This window comes from Xiphophorus maculatus, chromosome 12, assembly GCF_002775205.1.
Source record: "Xiphophorus maculatus strain JP 163 A chromosome 12, X_maculatus-5.0-male, whole genome shotgun sequence".
Lineage (NCBI taxonomy): Eukaryota > Metazoa > Chordata > Actinopteri > Cyprinodontiformes > Poeciliidae > Xiphophorus > Xiphophorus maculatus.
The window spans coordinates 648,921-669,965 of NC_036454.1; the positions used below are offsets into that span (position 1 = coordinate 648,921).

General features: G+C 40.7%; 1 protein-coding gene across 1 annotated transcript in view; it reads right to left on the minus strand.

The window, feature by feature from the left end:
• The window catches only part of hmgcr (3-hydroxy-3-methylglutaryl-CoA reductase), a 42,146-nt gene extending 22,440 nt beyond the window's left edge, over positions 1-19,706 (minus strand). Inside the window, exons 1-13 of the mRNA XM_023343431.1 lie at positions 19,599-19,706; positions 18,931-19,107; positions 8,100-8,211; positions 7,911-7,998; positions 7,754-7,838; positions 7,568-7,673; positions 5,419-5,525; positions 5,210-5,326; positions 4,964-5,124; positions 3,702-3,931; positions 3,459-3,625; positions 2,791-2,985; positions 2,561-2,719 (exon numbers count right to left, since the gene is read on the minus strand). Of these exons, the coding sequence (XP_023199199.1) occupies positions 2,561-2,719; positions 2,791-2,985; positions 3,459-3,625; positions 3,702-3,931; positions 4,964-5,124; positions 5,210-5,326; positions 5,419-5,525; positions 7,568-7,673; positions 7,754-7,838; positions 7,911-7,998; positions 8,100-8,211; positions 18,931-19,095 (1,692 nt within the window). The 5' untranslated portion in view covers positions 19,096-19,107; positions 19,599-19,706. The remainder of the gene's footprint in view (positions 1-2,560; positions 2,720-2,790; positions 2,986-3,458; positions 3,626-3,701; positions 3,932-4,963; positions 5,125-5,209; positions 5,327-5,418; positions 5,526-7,567; positions 7,674-7,753; positions 7,839-7,910; positions 7,999-8,099; positions 8,212-18,930; positions 19,108-19,598) is intronic.
• Positions 19,707-21,045: the final 1,339 nt, after the last annotated feature.

Genomic DNA, 21,045 nt, shown 5'->3' on the forward strand with positions numbered 1-21,045 from the left:
TATCTTATCGGCTCTACGTAGTTTAGTGTCACACTTGTTATAACACAAGTCATAGTTCTTAGTCCCTTGTAAGTATTTATACACATGCTTAATCATGACTTAATCAGCATGCATTGGACCATTTCAAATAACGTGCACCAATTCCTCTCTGGGCCAATTCCCATTTTGATGGTGGAGAGTAGGTCGATGACCTCTCATGTTTTATAGCATTGTCGCTCAACAGTGACTGGTACTCCTCTGACACAAATTCTATCCCATTGTCAGATCTCAGGTGTTTTACTTTACCGTCAGGTGCTGTGTCTGCCAAGAACTGCTTAGTTGCCTCAACTGCCTTGTTTTAGTTCCTGAGGAAGTACATATACTGTAAGTGGCACCAGAAAAGTCATCAGTGAAAATGATGGCATACTTGTACCCTTCAAATGACTCTGGTGAAATAGGTCCACCCAGGCCTGTACTAGCTCCAGCAGCTCTTTGGTCTTCATATCACTTTGTCTGTTTGCCCTTTGTGAAAATTTGCCCTCTAGACAAATTTCACATTGGTTGGGTCTGGAACCATTTACAACTGTTTCAAGTTTTGCAATATCATCATAGTTGCAATGACCCATTATCTCATGCCATGTTTTTAGATCCAAAAATACATTGCATGAGTACTCACCATTTACATCTTTCTCTGTGACAATGTCCAAATAGTACAATCTGTCTTTTACCTTCATTTTACACGTTGTGCCATCAGGAAGGACCATTTTTTTTGTTATTCTTCTCAAAGTTGAACCTTGCTCCTTTCAAAGTTGCTGCATTCACAGATAGGATAATTTGTGGGTATCCTTTCCTCAGGAATGCATTCATGAGCTTGACACTCACCACTTTCCAGTCGCAGTCTGTCAGCTCAATCTGGGCATCTCCTTTCCTCAGGACACTGCCGGTGATCCGTGTTCCATCCGCCAGCTGCATGATCTGGTTCTTCTGCTGGAAAGCCTCATCAAATTTGATGAAAGCACTCTCATCAGTCATGATGTGGGCAGAGGCACCGCTGTCCACCAGTAGACCTTGCTGCTGTGTGCCGTGGGGTTGCCATTCACTCAATCAAAGCACAAATGTCTCTTCTTCATTCATGGTTTTATGCCTGCCCTTAACACAAACAGTTCGTTGTCCAGCGTCTCCTTGTTGCTGTTTTGCGCGTTGGTCCCCCTGCGCTGAGTTTTCTTGTATTTGTTTCTGCAGGCTTTTGTTTTATGCCCCATTTTCTCACAAATAAAGCATTCTCCGTTGAATAATATTCTTCTCTTTAAACTTATGTTTGGACGCTTTGTAATTTGCAGTCTTTACTTTGTCTGTTCAGGGCACAGTGTGCATTCAAAGCTTCTCAGCTTCGCCTTGAACTCGTTGAAAGTTAGCGTTTCTTTTGACTGAGTGACATGCACAGAAAATGGGTTGTAATCATCCGTATGACTTTTGAAGATCCATCGCTGTCAGAAGTGCATCACTAAGGATCTCTTTTAATGCAGCCACTATCTTTTCAACAAGGGCTAGATGGTCTGCTAAAGCTTCCCCTTCAGCCATTAGCACATTGGTTAGCTCTGTGTATAGCCCGACAATTTCTGGCTTTTCTTGTGACTCAAAATGACGTTTCAATATTCCTAGGCTTTTCTTGCCATCATCTGGCACTTCGTAGAGGATTAGCGTTAGAGTCTTATCATCCAAACAACCACACAGTTCTGCATATGCCAGTTCGTTTTTCCTGGGGGTTTGATATCAGACAGAATGGAGAGGAACCGCAGACCCGTCAGAACCTAAAGAACCAGACATCAGTCTCTTCATCCCTCAATCATTTCCTGAGACTGAAAATAATATAGATGGCAATTTAAAGAACAAATCATACAAATAGATTAATAGTAAATAAATATTGTGAAGAGAACATTAAAAACGTTTGTTAGGATTGTGTAGGAAAAATGTTGATATCTTTTATAAATACAGTGTTTTGTGGTCAATATTATTTCACCATTTTATTAATGTGGGTTGCCAGTTTGGATAAGGCTTCCTATCAAGCTATAAGAATGATAGAAAACATGCTAACAAAAAGCCTCAGACCTGCAGACACAGGCTAACAGAAGCCTGTGTGTGTGTGTGTGTGTGGGGGGGGGGGGGGGGGGGGGGGGGGGGTGAGATGTTCACATCCACCTCAAAAATATGTAGTTGCGCCCCTGCACATATGTCATGAGTACAGCAAAGCTAAATGCTGCTGGACACCGGTGGGTGGGAGAACTGTCTGATTTTCGGTTTGATGTAAAATATCGATCGGGAAAAGCCAATGTTGATGCTGACACATTATCCCGCATCCCACTGGATATGGAGAAGTATATGAGATCCTGCAAAAAGGAGCTGTCACGTGAGGCTGTTTGTATAACATGGGAAGGAAATAAAGCCGCTCAGAGGAGGGATGTTGCCTGGGTGGTGGAATTTCATGTTCGTTCACTTAATACTTCTCCGCAGTCAAATGTCCTGCCAACACTGAGTCAGGCTAGTGCCTGTAACAGCCAGTAACAACAACTCAGACACTTACAGCAATTGCACGACAGCCTCGGTTAGTGCTTGCAACTAAGCAACCTTCTGTAGTTGCCATGGGAACCTGGAACTGTTTTCCATCCAGATGTAGTGGTCCTGCAACTCCAACCGGTACTGGGATGTAACCAATCACATTCTCACAGCAGGTACCCATAACCTAGAAAATACATCCTTGTTAAAGACAGGTTCATGTGGATGTAGGGTTTCTTGTATAGCTTTCAATGTCACCTTGGAGTAGTCGTAGTTCATGTATGGAAGCGAGGAGAGTGCAGAAGGACAAGAAAGCTTGGCAGAGATCATCTGTCTTCGTATCGCCACTCCTCTCTCTGGTTTCTCCATCAAAGTCTCCAGTTTGTATGCTGCGATGTGTTTGGAGGTCACCAGCAGCATCACCTCGGCATCACTTAAATGATATGGCCCTTGCTGTAGAAACACAATCAGACTGTTCAAAGTTTTAGGAGCTGATAGTTATTATTGGAGTCTGAACAGCTGTTGCTCCACCCAGAGGCCACTGCAACTATTTAAACTGTAAAAAGCTCAGGCCTATTTCATAACACTTATTTCATATTTGATTCTGACCAATTAACTATGTATTTACTGGTTATACCCTAATCGATTAGATAGATCTGATTGTGTCTATGATGCTAAAATGCAGGTGAGGCTATACATATAAATGTAATGGTAAGAATCATAAGAAAGCAAGTACACCCTCTTTTAAATATGCAGACGTGATCCTAATAATGTGGTTTTCACCAGATTCTCAAAGGTCTTCATTCTAACCTGATGTGTACAAAAACAAAACAAAAAAAAAAGTCAAATTTAAATTCTAAAAAATGTAATCATATGACTTGTGAATTGTTATAGGGGCATTATAGGATTTCTTCTCTATGTTTTACCTCAGGGTTGTTAAAGATAGACACACATTCATCAAGTCCTCTGGGATTCTGCAGCAGACTGGGCTCAGTGTTGTCATACTTCATCTCCCCATCATCTTCCCCAATGACAAACAAGCTCTTTGACTGACAGTCAGTGGTGGGGGCAGGAAATGGCCGAATAACTTCATCTAGGGAGACAAGTTGGAATAACGCAGTGCTACACAAGCTTATCTGTTCCATGATCGTCAGTGAGGGCAGACACACCTCTCTCCTCCCTGCAGGGGGCTGCAGGTGCTGCAAATCTGGGTGCAGAAGGCTCCCTCATGCAGCAGGTCTTGTTGTATTGCTGGTTTGGGCTGGGCGCAGCCATGGTGATGGGGTTCCTAAGAGACAGTGTAGACTCCATCTCCACTTGCTCAAAGAAGATGTACTTGACAGCCAGCAGCAGAGCTAAGGCCAGACAGATCACTTGCTCTATGTCCATGGTTATCATTCTGTAAACAAGACAAACAGGCAGTCAGGTTCAGACTGACTGCAGGCTGGTATTCTTCTGGCTGTTCATTTTTTTTGCTTTGCTCACAACGCAATTCTCAAGATACAGACTGAGCGATAGTCAAAATATTATATTTATTTAACAAACTTAATTATTTGGTGATTTGGAGATATTCTGCAACAATAACTCAAAACATTCAATATATTTAAAGGTTCACTATTATGACTCCTTGAACAAGCTAGGATATGTCTGTGGGTTATACAAAACATGTTCATTACATTTAATAGACAAAATCATTCTTCAATATTGAAATTTCACCCAATCAGTTCTGCCTGTTTTGAGCTCTTTAAAGAATGCGCTGGGCTATGACACAATTATGCCAGAGAGCTGCTGCTGGCCACACCCTTCTAACTCAGCATTTACATTAGCACCTCAGACATGCAAAAATGGCTACAAACAGATATACAGTGGTACAACCATTTCTATCACCTGAAGAACATTTCCAGGAATAGAGGACTAATGTCTCAGCATTAGAGAAACTCATCCATGTGTTTATCTTTAGTTGTATTGTTTACTGCAGCAGCGTCTTTACAGGTCGGCCTAAAATGTTTTGGATTGTATTGCTCATCTTGCTGAATACTAACACCTCCCACCAGTGCACAGTTATGAGAAATATCAATGGAAAGTGGTGACAAAGTCACATCAAAGCTGCTTTGATTATTCCAAATGGAATTACATCCAAAAAGACTGGAAACAAGTCGGATTCAGGACTATGTATGGAAGTGGCTCAAATCTAACTCCAAAAAATCATTTACGGGTCAGTTCTGAGTGTTAACTTTTATTCCAAAAAGTCTGGCCTGGACACTTGACCAGTGCGAACAAGGACTTATTCACACTGCAAGTTGTGCAAGTCCTTGGACAAAAGAGACCCTGGTAATGGGTGAGAGTGAAAGCAAATGTATCTCATGCTTTCTGCACACACTGCCAAACACAAAAACAATTATTTAAAGAAAAGTGCTTAGATGAGCCCTACCTGCTGAGGTAGAAGTGCCACAGTGGCATTTCTGGCTCGATTTTTCTAGGAGATAACTGATCCAGCTCCATGCCAAGTTGTGCATTACTCCCTGTTGTATTTGAGGACAATGGTTTGGAAATCCATCGGCTGTGGGCATGAACCATCACCAGTCCAAGAGACTGCACATAGAGGAACCAGCAATGATGCACACACCCTTACAAAATAAATACATAGAGAGGATTTTCTTTGCATGCAAAACATTACCATGATCATTTTGACTCTCTGGGTTACAGGATTGGGTTTGTTGTCCTCCTCCTCCATCACTCTGGAGAAGTCACTTAGCTGCCAGATCGGGTGACCTTCCTGACTCTCACGTGACAACTGGAGCAAATATATATATTAAAAAAATCAACATGATGAAAAACAGTTTCATTAGTACAGCTATATATGGGAGCTCAAAAAGGGGGCTTTACCTCAAGGACCAGTGAGACACAGGCAGGGAAGAAAGTCATAAACACAAAATAGTTGGCTAAAACAGACATGCATCCAAAGCCACACATGATTTCCAACTGTTTCACACCTTAAAGACAAAAGAGAAACATTTCAGCAGTTGTAATTCACATAAGAAGGAACCACAGTACAAAAACAAACATCCACAAAGTATTTAAAGGATACTTTTTCATTACTTCTTTTTTGTCAATAACAACATATATTATATGTGTAGCTGAGTTAAAGCTTTAGAAAATATTACAACAAGATCAAGGTAGTATCTAGAGTATTCTAATAAAATTTGCAAGATATAATAAAAAAGGTGCTTTTTTCTTTTCAAATGAAGCAGGACTTTTCACTTCCTGTTTCATTTGTCCACATAAAGCTGTTACTGCTCTTATCAATGTTTTTTTATTTAACCTATAAGCAGGATAAAATTGCATTGACATTAAAAGTCTCGTTTTCAAGAGAGTCCTGGATGACATGCAGCAGCAAATAAATATGTAGCCTAAAACAGAGGCCCCAGTATAGAGACTTGTAATCTATTCTAGCATTGAAAGAATGTTGGACTTTTAATTTGTGACAGTTGAAGTGTGGCCAAGTTGAAATAAAGCTTAAAGTTTCCTAATACAGCTATCAGCTGTTGCTAATGTACAACTACAGTATTTATATGTAGTTCAACCTGGGTTTTTGTTAGTAATCCATAATCACAAATAGCTGAATTGTGTTATGTGTTGGGAGTGGAGGGGGTACCAAACCCTAATCTCACCTTTGACACTAAAATAGCTAAAACTGGATGATTTGTTGGACTCTGATGTCCTAATCTGACATCATTTAGCTCCTGAAATTATTCATACCTCGGTGATGAACATCTGAACTGTTTATAAACTTCCACAAAAGTATGTGCCACTTTACAGCTATTTTTGTTTATTTTCTAGCCCGTCTAGAGTTCACATTTTAAAAGTGGACAGCAAATAAAAAACTGATCAAAACTTAAAATTAAATCCTTGATTGTAATCTGTGTTGTTGATGATGATGATGATGATGATACTGATTATCCAAATAGCAAGAGATGTTATTTCAACGTTGAATTATGATCAAAATGGTTGAAATTATGATTAAGATTGACAGTGGATCAACCATTAAACAATCATGCAATTCTAGCCAGTTAACTGATGTTGAAAAGATGTCATTGAATCAATGTTGTTTCATGATCGAATTCCAGTGACTCAAATACCAACTCCAGTGTGTTTCAATCCCGGCCCGTAAGACACCAGGGTTGAAAAACACCCTGGTGCTTAAAACATTCCACTAATTCAGCACACATAATTTCATTTGATGGCTGATTAACAGGGTTTTGTTGAATTGCTATCATTTGAATGGAATGTGTTGAAAATATGCAGGTCAGAGTACCTTGAGGACAAGGGTTGGTCCTCAAGTCACACTGTTAAATCAATGTATGCTGTTTGTTGCACCCTACCTGTCCCCTCCCTTCCTCTTCCCCTCTTTGACTTCTGGGTGGGAGAATTTTATTACTGGGCAGGGGTTTACCACGCTTTAAATTAAGCAATATATGTTGAGGACAGTGGGTTGAGATTCCTTTCTGTACATTTTCTTACTCGGCTGTAAAAATGATTGTGGCCTGTTGGTATGCAATGTGTTAACATAAAAATATCTACAAGTCACTACAAGCACTGGACAGGTCCACTTCTCCCTTTTTACACCAGTGGTATGTCCCAACTACACAGCACCTTTGCTGCTGGTTTGTTTGTAGCCTGCTTCTGTATTGAATTCTACTCTGAGCCCTCTTGCAGTAAGTTTGGTGATATTACTTTTATTGAAAAATGACTGCATTGTTTTGTGTCTGTGCTGCAGCTTGATACGTAAATGTGTGATTGTACATGTCAACAAACATTAAAATATTCATGAATAAATATTCTGTAAATTTTCAATATCAGGCCTCAACGTGGATTCAATATTTCTGCTTAACCATGTTTCAACATTGATTCACTCATACTTTGCTATCTGGGTAGGCACTTCTCTCTTTAAAGGCCACTTTTCTGCTCTTTTCAATGATACCGGTTGTATTGACTCACTTTACATTTTTTGCAACATCAGAGCAGAAGGCAGTACCTGACATGGTTCCTACTCCAATGAGTAAGCACTCCACCAGAGCATCTAGAGTGAAGGTAGGTCCGAGTACAGCCATTCCAGTTCCAATGTTTTCCCTCACTTCATCCTGAAAAAGCATAGAGGGAAAAAGCATTACAATTTTGTAAAGAATGCTTCAACAAGCTGAAAGAAAATGTCTTGTCTTACCTGAGAATTGGAGCTTAAGGCAAACTTGGCAAGGGTGCAGGCCTTGGAAAGGTCAATGAGAAGCAAGAAGAAGGGCAGCGCCTCGCTGTAGAACAAGGACAAGTTAGAGCTTAATGCACAACAAGCTGATAAAATGATAGATTTAGGGCAATCTTACTTGAGGCCAGTGAGCTCCTTATCAAAAAAGTGAATAACAACTGTGCTGAACACGAAGCTGGAGAAAATGGTAAAAAGACCAGCAATTCCTGGAAGAAAATGCATAAACAAAGAATTACAGTTGAACACTGTTACATTTTACATGCTTCCGGTATCCTGCAAATATACTGGTGTGGAAACAATATCTCACCTAGAATGTATTTGGACCCCAGTTGTCTTAAGCTCTGGAACTGAAAATATATGTAGACAATGGCTATACAACGAGTGATGGTCAGGATGATGATGTCACTGCTTAGAATTTCCTGTAAGCAACAAGGTCACAGAAAATATTAAAAAATACACTATCAAAACCTGTTCAAAACTCTCAACAGCTTTTACGGTAAGGTAAGTTTATTTATATAGCACATTTTCAGCAACAAGGCAGTTCAAAGTCCTTTACATGAATTAGAAGAAAAAACAAACCAAAAGAAAGATTAAAAGACAAAAGTATAAAACCACATATTGGTTCACCATGTTTGATAAGAATAAGAAGTAAATAATTTATAAGCTGGTAGGGGTTTCTCTGGATTCTTGCTCTGAGAAAACTAAATGTTAGTTCTCCATGTTTGATTCCATTAGCAGGTTCAAATGTTTGAACCAAATGTTGGTTCAAGTTGTTCTGGACTGAGTTCTAGATTTGAACAATATAGAGCTAAATGTTGGTTATCCATGTTTGATTCTTGTTCTGGGTTATTAACCCTTTCGTGCATGAATTATGATCCTTTGTGTCAGAATTTTTTTTCCATTTTTTAAATTTTTTTTCTTAAGGCATAAAAAAGGTAGGAAATTTTTTTTGTAAAAATAATTTTTTTATTATTTTTTATTTTTATGTGATCAATTGTAATTTTGTCCAAATACAAAGTTGTTATTTGAAAAATACATCAGTAGTATTGTTCCTTAGGGGTTATCTGATGTCACAATATTTTTTTTACTTGCAAGAGTCGTCTACAGTAGAAGGAGGGACCGGGTCGGTTCTCATGCTTTTTTGTCTGTCGGCCATATTGTATTTAACAAAAATAATTTCTTGCATTTGCAGCTGATGGCCAGTAGTTGATGGTATATTTTATGATGTATTAGTGTCCACTTCAGTGGTCTGTGTGCATTTATAACATAAAAATCCAAGCACAAGAAAATGGCTTTTAGATAGCTGTCCACTGTAGTGACCACTATGCATGAAAGGGTTAAGTTGATGGCACTTTCTAAGTCTGTTTTGGATTTGTGAACTAAGAGGAGTTTCTCTAGGTCTTGCTCTGATATAAAAAGTACAAAGCTAAATGTTGATCTAAGGTAATGACTACTCCACAATTTCTAAAAATAATAAACTAAATAGGTTTCTGTTTTAAATGTTAGTCTAAACTAAAGTAATAAATACCGTATTCTTTGGACTATAAGAAGCTACTTTTTTCCCCCACGCTTTGTACCATGCGGCTTATAGCCCGGTGCGGCTTTTCTGTGGATTTTTCTTCAACCACCAGGGGGTAGTGATGTGTCGGTCGCGAACGATCCGGCTCTAAGAGCCGGCTCTTTGAAGTGAACAATTGGAACCGGCTCCACAATGGGAGCTGTTTTAGGATCCTATTTGGGAGCCAGGTTTTTTTCTACAGTATATCGCTGTCTCTCCGCCTCCCTGTCGTTGTGCTTGTGCTCTGCAAGTGCCACAGCCGATAGTTTTTCCCCACATCATTTTTTTTTGTCCTGCGGTGCCTCGCTGTCTCTCCCCCCCTTCTCCCTCTCCTTGCGCGTTTTGCTCTTCTGCCAGTGCTAGAGCGGAGAGTTTTTTTCCCTCGGTCGGTCCACTGCCCTCATGTCAAGCGTGTGCTCCACACATCTGACCAATCACACATAGTTTCAATTAATAATGTGGCGGGAAAACACTGAAAAAAAAGTTTATCTCCACTTTTTTTGTGGAAACGGCAGGCAATTGGCCAAGCTGTATAGCATTCGTCGGCAGGTGTTTATGTACAGACACTCAGTCAGCGGTCAAGAAGCACAGAAAGAAGGGGAGTCAGCGTGAGAACTGAATAGGTGAAAATAAATGAGTGACAGAAAACTGAGCAAGATTTGGACTCATTTTAATGCTACATCAAGCTCCAGGGCAGAGTGCAGACTGTGCAAAGTCAGCATTTCCTATCGTGCAGGCTCGACAAACAACCTGCACAGGCACATGCAGACATCACACGCATCGGTATTGCTATAGCATTGTTATGCAGCATTTTTACTCATCATAAGTGCTTAACAATGTCAATAATGAAACAAAATATTATAAAATTAGGTTTAAGCTATTAATTAATTAATAATGTCAAAAATATATATGGGGAGTCGTTTGGGAGCCGAAAGAGCCGGCTCTCCACAGTAAGAAGAGCCATTAGAGCCGCATCTCGAAAAGGAGCCCAAAATCCCATCACTACCAGGGGGCTCTTTAGTAGGAAGTGAATCATTGGAAGTCAAAATTGGAAATCAAAAAAGAAAGGGCTACTTTTATTGTAAGTAATATATAAAAGAGAGGAAAGAACTGGAAAGAGTAATGGGGAGTTTAGTAACTATGGATAATTTATTAGGGAAGCATCGATCATATGACATAATTCAAGCACTTATTAAATATTTAAAAGATACAAAATTAGCTGAGAGGATTTAGTATGTATGTGTGTGTGAGTGTATAAGTATGAATATAATTTAGTTAATTTTTTTTGAAGATATACTAAAAATTAATTTCTGAAGTTACATCTCCGTCCAGTTGATGGCGGTAATGCGCAAAGTGTGCAAACTGCCATAAAACGCAACAGAAGAAGAAGAAAGGGCTACTTTTAATTTAGAACAAGCACATGCTAGCAGCAGGCACGATGGAGAAATGTTTTCAAACTCATACCCCCTCATCATGGTAACAACATGAAGAAAAAGATGTCGCTTTTAATTTGAGGACTATCGATCTGGCAGTGCAAGAGGGAAATAGAGCTGCTGCACGTAAGCTCAGCGTGAAAGAATCCATGGTTTGGCGTTGGAGAGGGAGGGCTGCGTTCTTAAAAGCAGATTTATTAGTCCTTGTGAAAAACCAAGAGCGGCAGAGATACCAGCGGCTTACAGCCCGGTGCAGCTTATGTATGTATGTTTCCAGTTTTTTTCCAAATAATTTGTAATTGCGGCTTATAGTAACGTGCGCTCTATAATCCGGAAAATACGGTACTCCACAGTTTAGTAACAAACTAAAAAGCATAAATCTAAATCTTGGTCTAAAGTAATGAGTACTCCGCAATTTCTAAAGGTAATAAACTAAACTATGTGCCAGGCTAGGCAAAAAATGCCCAGCCTGGCACATGTTTACTGTTGTTAGCATCACTGCTGTGTATGTGCCCCCGAGTGCTAACACTAAAGAGGCTATGAGTGTTCTCTACCGGACCATCAGTGAGTTGCAATCCTCACACACAGAAGGCGTTTTCATCATTGCTGGGGATTTTAACCAGGCCAACATGAAGACTGTTCTCCCTCACTTCAACCAGTATGTGGATTTTCCAACCAGGGGAGGAAATACTCTAGACTTGGCCTACACCAACATCAAAGAAGCATTCAGAGCAGCCCCCCCGCCCCCACCTTGGCTCTTCAGACCACCTATCTGTTATGCTAATTCCTGCATACAAGCCCCTGCTGATCAGAACAAAACCTACAGTGAGGCAGGTGAGAGTGTGGACTGAGGGGGCCATGGAGGCACTTCAGGACTGTTTTGAGTGCTCTGACTGGCAGATGTTCAAGGCAGCAGCCACTTACAACATCCAGATCAACATTGATGAGTACGCCATGACTGTGTCAGCCTACATCAACAAGTGCACAGAGGACGTCAGCATCACTAAGAACATTATCACCCGGGCCAACCAAAAACCCTGGATGGAGGTACGGAAAATGCTAAAAGCACGGAACTCAGCCTTCAAGTCTGGCGACAAGGAGGCACTGAGGACAGCGAGAGCCAACTTGAACCGTGCTATCAGGTTAGCAAAGCGAACCCACAGTCGGAAAATACAGGAGTTCTTCCACGACACCAGCAACACCAGGAGTATGTGGCAAGGCATAAAGGCGATCACAGATTACAATCCATCCTCCCCCCCAGTGGGTGAAGTTGATGCTGACTTTCTAAATGGACTCAATAACTTCTTTGGGAGGTTGGAGGCACTGAACAGTAGTCCGGCAAAGAAAACTGTTCCCCACCAGGAAGAGGAGGCACTCTGCCTGGACACAGCCGATGTGTTGAAGACTCTGAAAAGAGTCAGGGCGGGTGTTCAGGGAATGCGCAGGTCAGCTGACTGGTGTCCTAACAGACATTTTTAACACCTCACTGGACAAAGCCACAGTGCCAGCCTGTCTCAAAACTGCCTCCATCATTCCGGTGCCAAAGAAACCTCAAGTCACCTCTTTCAACGATTACCGGCCTGTGGCACTGACTCCCATCATGATGAAGTGCTTTGAAAGGCCGGTAAAAGAACACATCGTCTCCAGACTCCCCCCCACATTCGACCCGTTCCAGTTTGCCTACCGCCGAAACTGCTCCACTGAGGACGCTATCTCCTCCACCCTACACCTGAGCCTGGCTCACCTGGAGGAGAAGAACACTCATGTGCGGATGTTGTTCCTGGACTTCAGCTCAGCGTTCAATCATCCCACAGCATCTGGCAGAAAAACTGGGACACCTGGGCTTCAGCACCCCCCCTGCGCAACTGGCTGCTAGACTTCCTCACCGACAGACCTCAGTCAGTCCGGATCGGACAACACACCTCCGATGTCATCACCCTCAGCACAGGCTCCCCTCAGGGCTGCGTCCTGAGCCCTCTGCTGTTCACTCTGATGACACACGACTGCGTCCCCAGGTTCGCCACCAACCACATCATGAAGTTCGCGGACGACACAACGGTGGTGGGCCTCATCAGAGATGACAACGACCTGGACTACAGAGAGGAGGTGGAGCAGCTGGTGGACTGGTGCAGAGACAACAGCCTGATCCTGAACGTTGACAAGACGAAGGAGATGATCGTCGACTTCAGGAAGAACCGGCCCAGCCACGCTCCACTGCTCATCAACAGCTTGGCTGTGGAGGTGGTCAGCAGCACCAAATTCCTGGGGGTGCACATCACAAACGACCTGACCTGGACTGTGGACACCACGTCTCTGGTCAAGAGGGCACAGAAACGCTTGTATTTCCTGCGGAGGCGGAGGATGAGAAGAGCACACCTGCCCCCGCCCATCCTCAAGACGTTCTACAGAAGCACCATAGAGAGCATTCTGACCAGCTGCCTCTCTGTGTGGTGTGGAGGCTGCAGCGCCTCCGACTGGAAGAACGTGAGGAGAGTGGTGCGGACAGCAGAGAGGATCATCGGGGCCCCCCTTCCCTCCATTCAGGACATTTCATCCCAGCGCTGCGTGTCCCGAGGCCGAAACATCGTCAGTGACCCCTCACACCCCACCATGGACTGTTCTCCCTGCTGCCCTCTGGAAAGAGGTTCCGCAGCATCCGGTGCAGGTCCACCAGGTTCCGAAACAGCTTTTTCCCACTTGCCATCAGACTGCTGAACTCTTAACTGGACTGCACTCAAAAACTGGTCTCCACTTCATACCTTGCACATATACATAGCTAAGTAACTTCCATTTTACTGTCAGTCCTGCACTTTATATCTTATATTCATATTTATATTCATATTTTATATTGTATTTTATTTTATTCTGGAGTAACCTCATAACATTGGAACCTCAAAACATTGTCCTGAGCCGTATGCAACAAAATTTCGTTCTGTATACACCCTGTGCATGCAAAATGATAATAAAGTCAGTCTAAGTCTAAGTCTAAGTAAAGGTAATTTTAGTTATATAGCACATTTTCAGCAACAAGACAATACAACGTATATGTAGGCATATGTAACAACATTCAGATATTGACATTCAAACATGAGCCAGCAAAAGTCAGTGAGGTGAGGGAGTGTATCTGTGGCCATGAAATGTGTTTTCAATAAGTCTACACACACAGAGTCTCTGATATGGTGGTATCATTTAAGAGCAAGTCCTTGAAGATTGTTTTCAGAGGGGAGAGGAGATGGGAAAGGAGCGTCATGTCTACATATTTTTGAGGAGATTTGACATCGCAAGCCAGCCAAGGCTGACACATGGGAACCAGTTCAAATACAGTCTTTAGGTCGGGTGGATTTTAAATTTCAGTCTGCCCTTCAGTCTCTCCAGTACACATATGTCAGAGTCAAGGCCCGCGGGCCACATCCGGCCCGCGAGAAGGTTTTTTACGGCCCCTGGAATGATCTTGATTTATTATTAGAACCGGCCCGCAGACCGCAGTAAGCCGGCACCCCGTCTGAAAAAAAAATACCTTCCTTATTTGAACTGTAAGTAGTTCTTTAAATGTTCTGTGAGATGATGTACTTACCCATGTATCCATAACAACCGGAACTTTCAATATCCACCAAGTTATTGCCGAAATATACCATCTATTAAAGGAGTGCCCCCCGGATTAATTACACTCTCTGCAGCTGCAGCTGCGAAGTTACAGTATTAACCCGATACTTGCTGGAAAGTGCAACGTCTCCCCTTTCAGAAACCGTTGGAATTTTTCCACTTAGCGCTACGTGTGGCGGAATTACGGTACTGCAAATTTAGATGTGTCGCCGGCGACACGTGTAGAAGGGATTTATTAGCACAGCAGTCGTCAGCATAACTGTAAGTTACTGCATGTTACTTCTCCTTGATGAAAGTGTTGTTTTTGATTAATAGATTTTTGCTCTTTATTTTATTGTATTTCAATCCAATTATATCTTAAAAATATTTCAGTTGTGTCTGTTGAAAATTAAAGATTACTGACAGAGCCATAAGAAAATATTGCTTTATTTATCTGATCATATTGGAATATATTTGTTAGGTTTTCAGTAGGTTCAATTAGGTTCACTAGACTATATGCGTCATTTAAAAAAATTTCAATGAACATTCGATCAGTCCGGCCCTCGGCTTGTAGCTAAATTTTTTATTTGGCCCTCCGTCCATTTGACTTTGACACCCCTGCTCCAGTACATCTCTTTTGATTCCAATCATCCAAATTAGTGTGGCCGTTCACCAGACTGAAACTAGCAACTTCTCCAAGATTTATTCCATCCCGCTAGAGAGTTCTAGGGTTCACAGCTGGCTTGCAATCATATCCATTTGCACCTCTGTCCCACAGCATGTTAGTCTGAGTGTTCCCTAGTTAGCAAAATGCATAACAAATTTGTTGATATGCCAGGTATCAGCCAACTCCAAACAGCAGAAATCCTGTTGTCATGAATCCCAATAAATCCAGGATGTGTCCTGTTAGGTATGTGCGCGTATCACTTTAAGGAAAACCACTTCCTGTGTCGTTTGGATGTGAACGCGCCAAATTGTATTTATGAGGGAGAAAGTGTCGACACGTTTGTGGGTTTTGTTGGATGGAGAATGTGTTCTTTGCCTTGCGTTGGTTTTTGGTTCATATTTGAATATTGGCATGGATCAACCAAGGAAGAGGAAGTTTTCCTCTGTGTAGGATCATTTTCATCTTATCACAGAGAATAAGGTAAATGATTATTCTGTTCTCATTTCCACTTTTGATCATTTTTCTTTCTGATTATTTCAGTTCCTTTCTATAGAATATTTGAATTAATTCATATGGATTAACTTTTATTTATATTGTAGATGAAATGTTGGATTTGCTCCCAGGTGCCTGGGAGCAAATCCAGTCTGTAACCGGAGCACTTCCACAATGCAGAGGAATCATCATGCCCGGCATGAGGGGGATGAACCGGTTAACACTCCGTGATAAAACCCTGGTGTTTCCAGAAAGCAGGCGATTGAACTGGACCTTCAACTCAATAATCTGCTCCCGGTTCAGATTTGTCATGATTGTTAATTGTGTTTATTTGTATTTTAATGTTCTTGCAAATCACTCCACGTAATTACAATGAATTAGTTACACAGATGCATTTTATTTTTTCTCCAATGACGACCTGTGGCAGCAGGTGAACATGGAAGTCGAAAAGAACAAGGCCGATTCAAACGTCAACCCCACTGCCATTATTGAGGTATAAATATGCATCTCTGAGGCAAACAGAACAAGATCACAGGATCCACTACAATACTGGGAAACAAAAAGACATTACCCTATCTTACACAAACTTGCAATTAAATTTCTATGTGCGCCGTCATCATCCTTATTGCCCTGTGAAAAGGTGTTAGTGGATATTGGAGATATTTAATGAAGAAATCAACTTACAAAAAATCCAAAGTCCAGGGTACAAGACAATCCAAACACAAAGCACACTGAAGACACAAGGGAATAACATAAAATACCAGTAAGGTAGCAAGGGTAGAGACAAGACTGACTGGCAAGTTGTGACTGAGACAGAGGAGCTTAAATACTGGGAGGTAGCAAAAGGAACAATGGACCTAGCTAGATGAGATAACTGATTGCAGGTGTGAGTAGTTTGCACAGGAACTAGCTGGGGGCCAGGGAGAAGGTGGCACAGGGAAGCTAAAAAGACATTCTGGGGAATACAAAAGGGAGGAAACGACATGGAGCTGAAAATACTTCTAATACTAAAGAAACACTACGGCTAAAGAAAACCTGATAAACTAGGAGAGAAAAACAAACCTATAAAAGAAAGAAGGCTGATCTAACAATAATAAGAACTAAGGAACAAAGAGCTAGAGTAACTATAAGGACCAAACAAAAAAATAACCTAACTAGGGTTACTAAAGGAAGATTGACAAAGATTCAGACAAAAAGACTAACTAAACCTAAAGTGACAAGATAAGAAAACTAGAAACACTATGGGGGAAAGCTAGAAGGACTTAAGAAATAACTTAACTAGGATTACTAAAGGAAGATGGGCATGGATGCAGACATAGCAGAACTAAACCCAAGGTAGCTAGATAAGAAAACTAGACACACTGCAAAGGAGCTGAAATAAGGAACAACTAGAAGTAATAAAGAAATAATCTAACTAGGACCACTAAAGGAAGGTATACATAGAGTCGGACATATATGAATAACTGAACCTAGAGTGACAAAATAACTAAGAAATAAACATAACTAGAAACACTACAAGGGAACTGAAACAAGAAACAAGACAATACTACCCAAAATAATTTACATCAAAATTATAAAACTAAAATGACCATGAAGGACTAAACTAAAATGAACTAAAACATAATGATAAATAAGATGAAAGCAAAACCAAAAACAAAACCCCTCCAAGTTCTAACATCTTTTTTACAGCATCTAAAAATGACTCAAAATTCCGCAGCTAGACTCTTAACTGGACCCTGGAAATGAGAGCACATAACACCAGTATTGGCTTCTCTTCATTGGCTGCCAGTTTATCGGATTGATTGATCTAAAGCGTTAATTGGTTTTTAACGCTTTAGATGGCTTAGCCCCAGCTTATCTTTAAGACCTTCTTCATAACCATTTCATTTCTAGAACCCATTGATCAAATGATAAATTTCTCTTACATATTCCCAGAACCAGACTGAAAAGAAGAGGAGACCAGGCACTGCTCCTAGTCTGTGGAACAACTTGCCTTTTAACATTAGATCTGCCCACAGTCTGGAACACTTTAAATCACTCCTTAAAACTTATTTTTATTCTTTAGCTTTTCCATAAGACCTGACATTGTAATTTACTTGCCTTGTCTGTTTTAATTTGTGTTTTATTCTTATGTGTTTTGTCTGCGTTTTATGAATACTGTACAGCACTTTGGTGTAGTTAATATCTGTTTTTAAAATGCTTTTTAAATAAAATTGAGATTGACATTGACGAACTGTGGTGGCAGCATCATGCTGTGGGGATGCTTCCTGGCAGCAAGCCCTGGAAGGCTTGTGAAGATAGAAGGTAAGATGAATGCAGCAAAACATAGGCAAATTCTGGAGGTTAACTTGTTTCCAACTCCAAGAAAACTATGGCTTTGAAGCATGTTTGTTTTCAAGACAACGACCTGGAACATCCAGCTAAAGCTTCACAGAAATGATTTGAAGACAGCAAACCAGACGTTCTGAAGTGGCCCAGTCATAGTCCAGAACTTAGTCTGATAGAGTATTGTGATTAGACTTCAAAAGGAGCCAATTCCCATGCAACATGGAACAGTTTTGCTAAAAAAAATAATGGAGGAAAATTGCAGAGTCCAGATGTGCAGTCTAGTTGAGACCGATCCAGTCAGACTCCCTGCTGCGATTGCAGCCAAAGGTACGTTGACGAACTGTCACTGTCAATGTACATTGACAATACATAGTATTGTCAATGTACATTGACTTCAATACAGTATAGAAGTCAGTATTGAAAACCCCATTCAATACTGACTTGAAGGGGGTTTTGGAATCACCTATTTTATGTTAAATATTTTCATTTAATTGTCAGTATTTTGTAGAAATCAATTTTCACATTGACTCTAAACAGTTTTTTAAAATTACTTTTCTTTGAAAAAAAACCTAATCTTAATGATCATGATTGACTTGTAAAAGCAACAAGAGGAGAATACTATTCATAGATACCGTAAAGTATCCTTATTCTTCCTAGCTTTTACAGTTCTTAAATATAACATGAGAACAAGGGCTGCATTATTAGGGAGTCATGCAATGATGATGGTACTGTTAATATTGCAAAGTTAATAAATTCAGATTTTCTTCTCTCAGTCATCTGCCATATACTGTACATCTAACTCTCTCCTTGACCCTTAGCATTTTGGACATTTTCACCTGTGACATGTGTGACCACCTGCTGCAGGGCCACTCGCTCCAACAGCTTGATTTTTTTTTGTTGGCATGCATTGTATGAATTTTAGACACTTGAAAAGTAACAGCCAAAAAATTTTGTTTTCAAAATAGAAATTTATTGATATTAATATAATATTAATGGCATGACACTGTGGTGACAACTTATTTGAGATATATTACCCAGCCCTTGTGAGCACATTTGAAAGGATTGTTGGTTGTGTTACCTCTTCTGTTTTGGGGCAGTCCAGATTCCAGCCACAGATCTGATCGTTGCCGGTGAACATGTTCATGGACAACATGCAGATGGTGAGGGTGATTGTGCCAACAATCACCTCCCATGGGTGTGAGGCCACCAGGAGGCCATGGGCGCGAAACAGAGGACTTAGCATGGTGCAACAAAGCTAAGAAATAAAACAGGAAAATATTGAGATGAAAATTTGCAAATATGTTGTAGGATGAAAAGAGAAAGTGCACATAATTAATTAGAATGACTATTTTGCTCTCATCCAACTTCTCCATATAAATACATTAAAAAAATAATATCCCTGCCGATGCGTCCTTTTCAGCATAGAAATCGGTTAAATTTTTTTAAGAAAATGCATTATGATGCCAATTTTATGAAAAGGTTTTGCAACTTTTTTTTGCTATTTTTAAAATATATATAAAAATTACGTTTATGCAATATGAGTAATTTTAATAAAATACTGCTGTTAAATATGATGATGTAACGGAAGAGATTGACTGTACACTGTAGCCACTAACTTCATGCCTTCAGCTTATCTCATTAACAGCAGTTAATGCAGTGTTCGCGCGAGCCAGCAGTTTTTGTATTGTGGCAGAATGATGACTGACATTGGAATTAGAAGTAAACGGTAAGAAATGAGGTTCTTACCTTAGGTCCTGCTGCGGTGGACTGCTCTCACCCGCTGAGCCTGTACAGCAGAGCTTCAGCAGCTTTCGGACTAGGAGTCAACAACGATGGAACGATGATACGCTACTACATCATCCGACACTTTAGCCAATCATATTGGTCACCTGTTTCAGGAACGCGTTAACCACGCCTTGGTTTCCTAGGAAACAGCGGTAACAGGGCATGGCCATATGAAAGACGACTGATCTCGCCACTGCTTTGACATACGGAACAAGACTTTAAAGAACGGAGCAGGGTACTTTTAACGGAAAATTGCTATAGTGGTCCGTATATACTACGATGTTCTGTTTGGAACAATTCTATAAGTTTTGAGAGCTAAAGAAACTGTTTAAAAAACAATAACTTGAAGTTATGTGGATGAGTTCTGCTACTTAAAACAGAGAAGAGAAGAAAATTTACTTTAAGGGGAAAGGACCTCGTTGCAGCAAACAGTAGGAGGCGGGGACAGACCACATGACAGACCAATATCATATTTGGAAATGGGACCATTGCACTCCGGATAGTGGCGCAAAAAGTGGGTATGCAACGCATAGGGGCGCTGCACTAGAGGGGGCGCCAAAACGATGTGGGGGAAATTTTTTTCTAGTTGAAATTTTATGTATTTAACAGCTGTTTGTGCATGTATGAAATGATCAATAACAGAGGAACAGCACAGATGAGGCGCTCCTTCATCTCCCCTCTTGTCGCGTTCCCCTCACACACAGGTCGCATGGGCAAGAAAGAGCTCAGGCGTGTTTTTTTTCTTTTAAATTTGAATCTTCATACATAGTGCACTTGACACGATACTGTATACGGGTAAGATGGCGTGGCAGAAGAAAAAAAAGCTCTCCGGGGCACAAAACAGAAAGCAAGAGGGAGAGGAATAAAGATGTTGGAGGGACAAAGAAAAGCTTTCCAAAATGACTGAAAGACAGAAGGTAAATATTGTCAGTGTTTAGGGTTGCCACCCCTCCCATAAAAAAATAAATAAATTATGTATATTTTTTTTAAAGTGATGTAAGTAATTCAATATGACTGAATATAAATAATAAATAATAAGCAAGCACATCCAAATATGTTAATCTATAAATGAGTGCAGAGAAAATTAGATTTAAGTTACTCAGTCTTGGACATTGTAAAGTCTAATGGCTGCAGGCAGAAATGATTTTCTGTGTTGCTCCACATCTCTGGATTTTCCTGACTTTGGGAGGTCTGGCGCTTTATCTGCCTTCATGTAGCTCATCCAGCTCTGCATTCAACTCTCCTTCTGTTAGGTCTGCCTCTAACTGTTCACTAAATTCCTGGGAAATGGTTGGAACGATTACTTTCTTCTAAGAATGTTTTCTGAGGGCTCCACATTTAATTTGAGACTTATACAGGTTTGTATAATACACTTCGAGCTCTTTATTTATTTCCCTAGGGTCTGCTA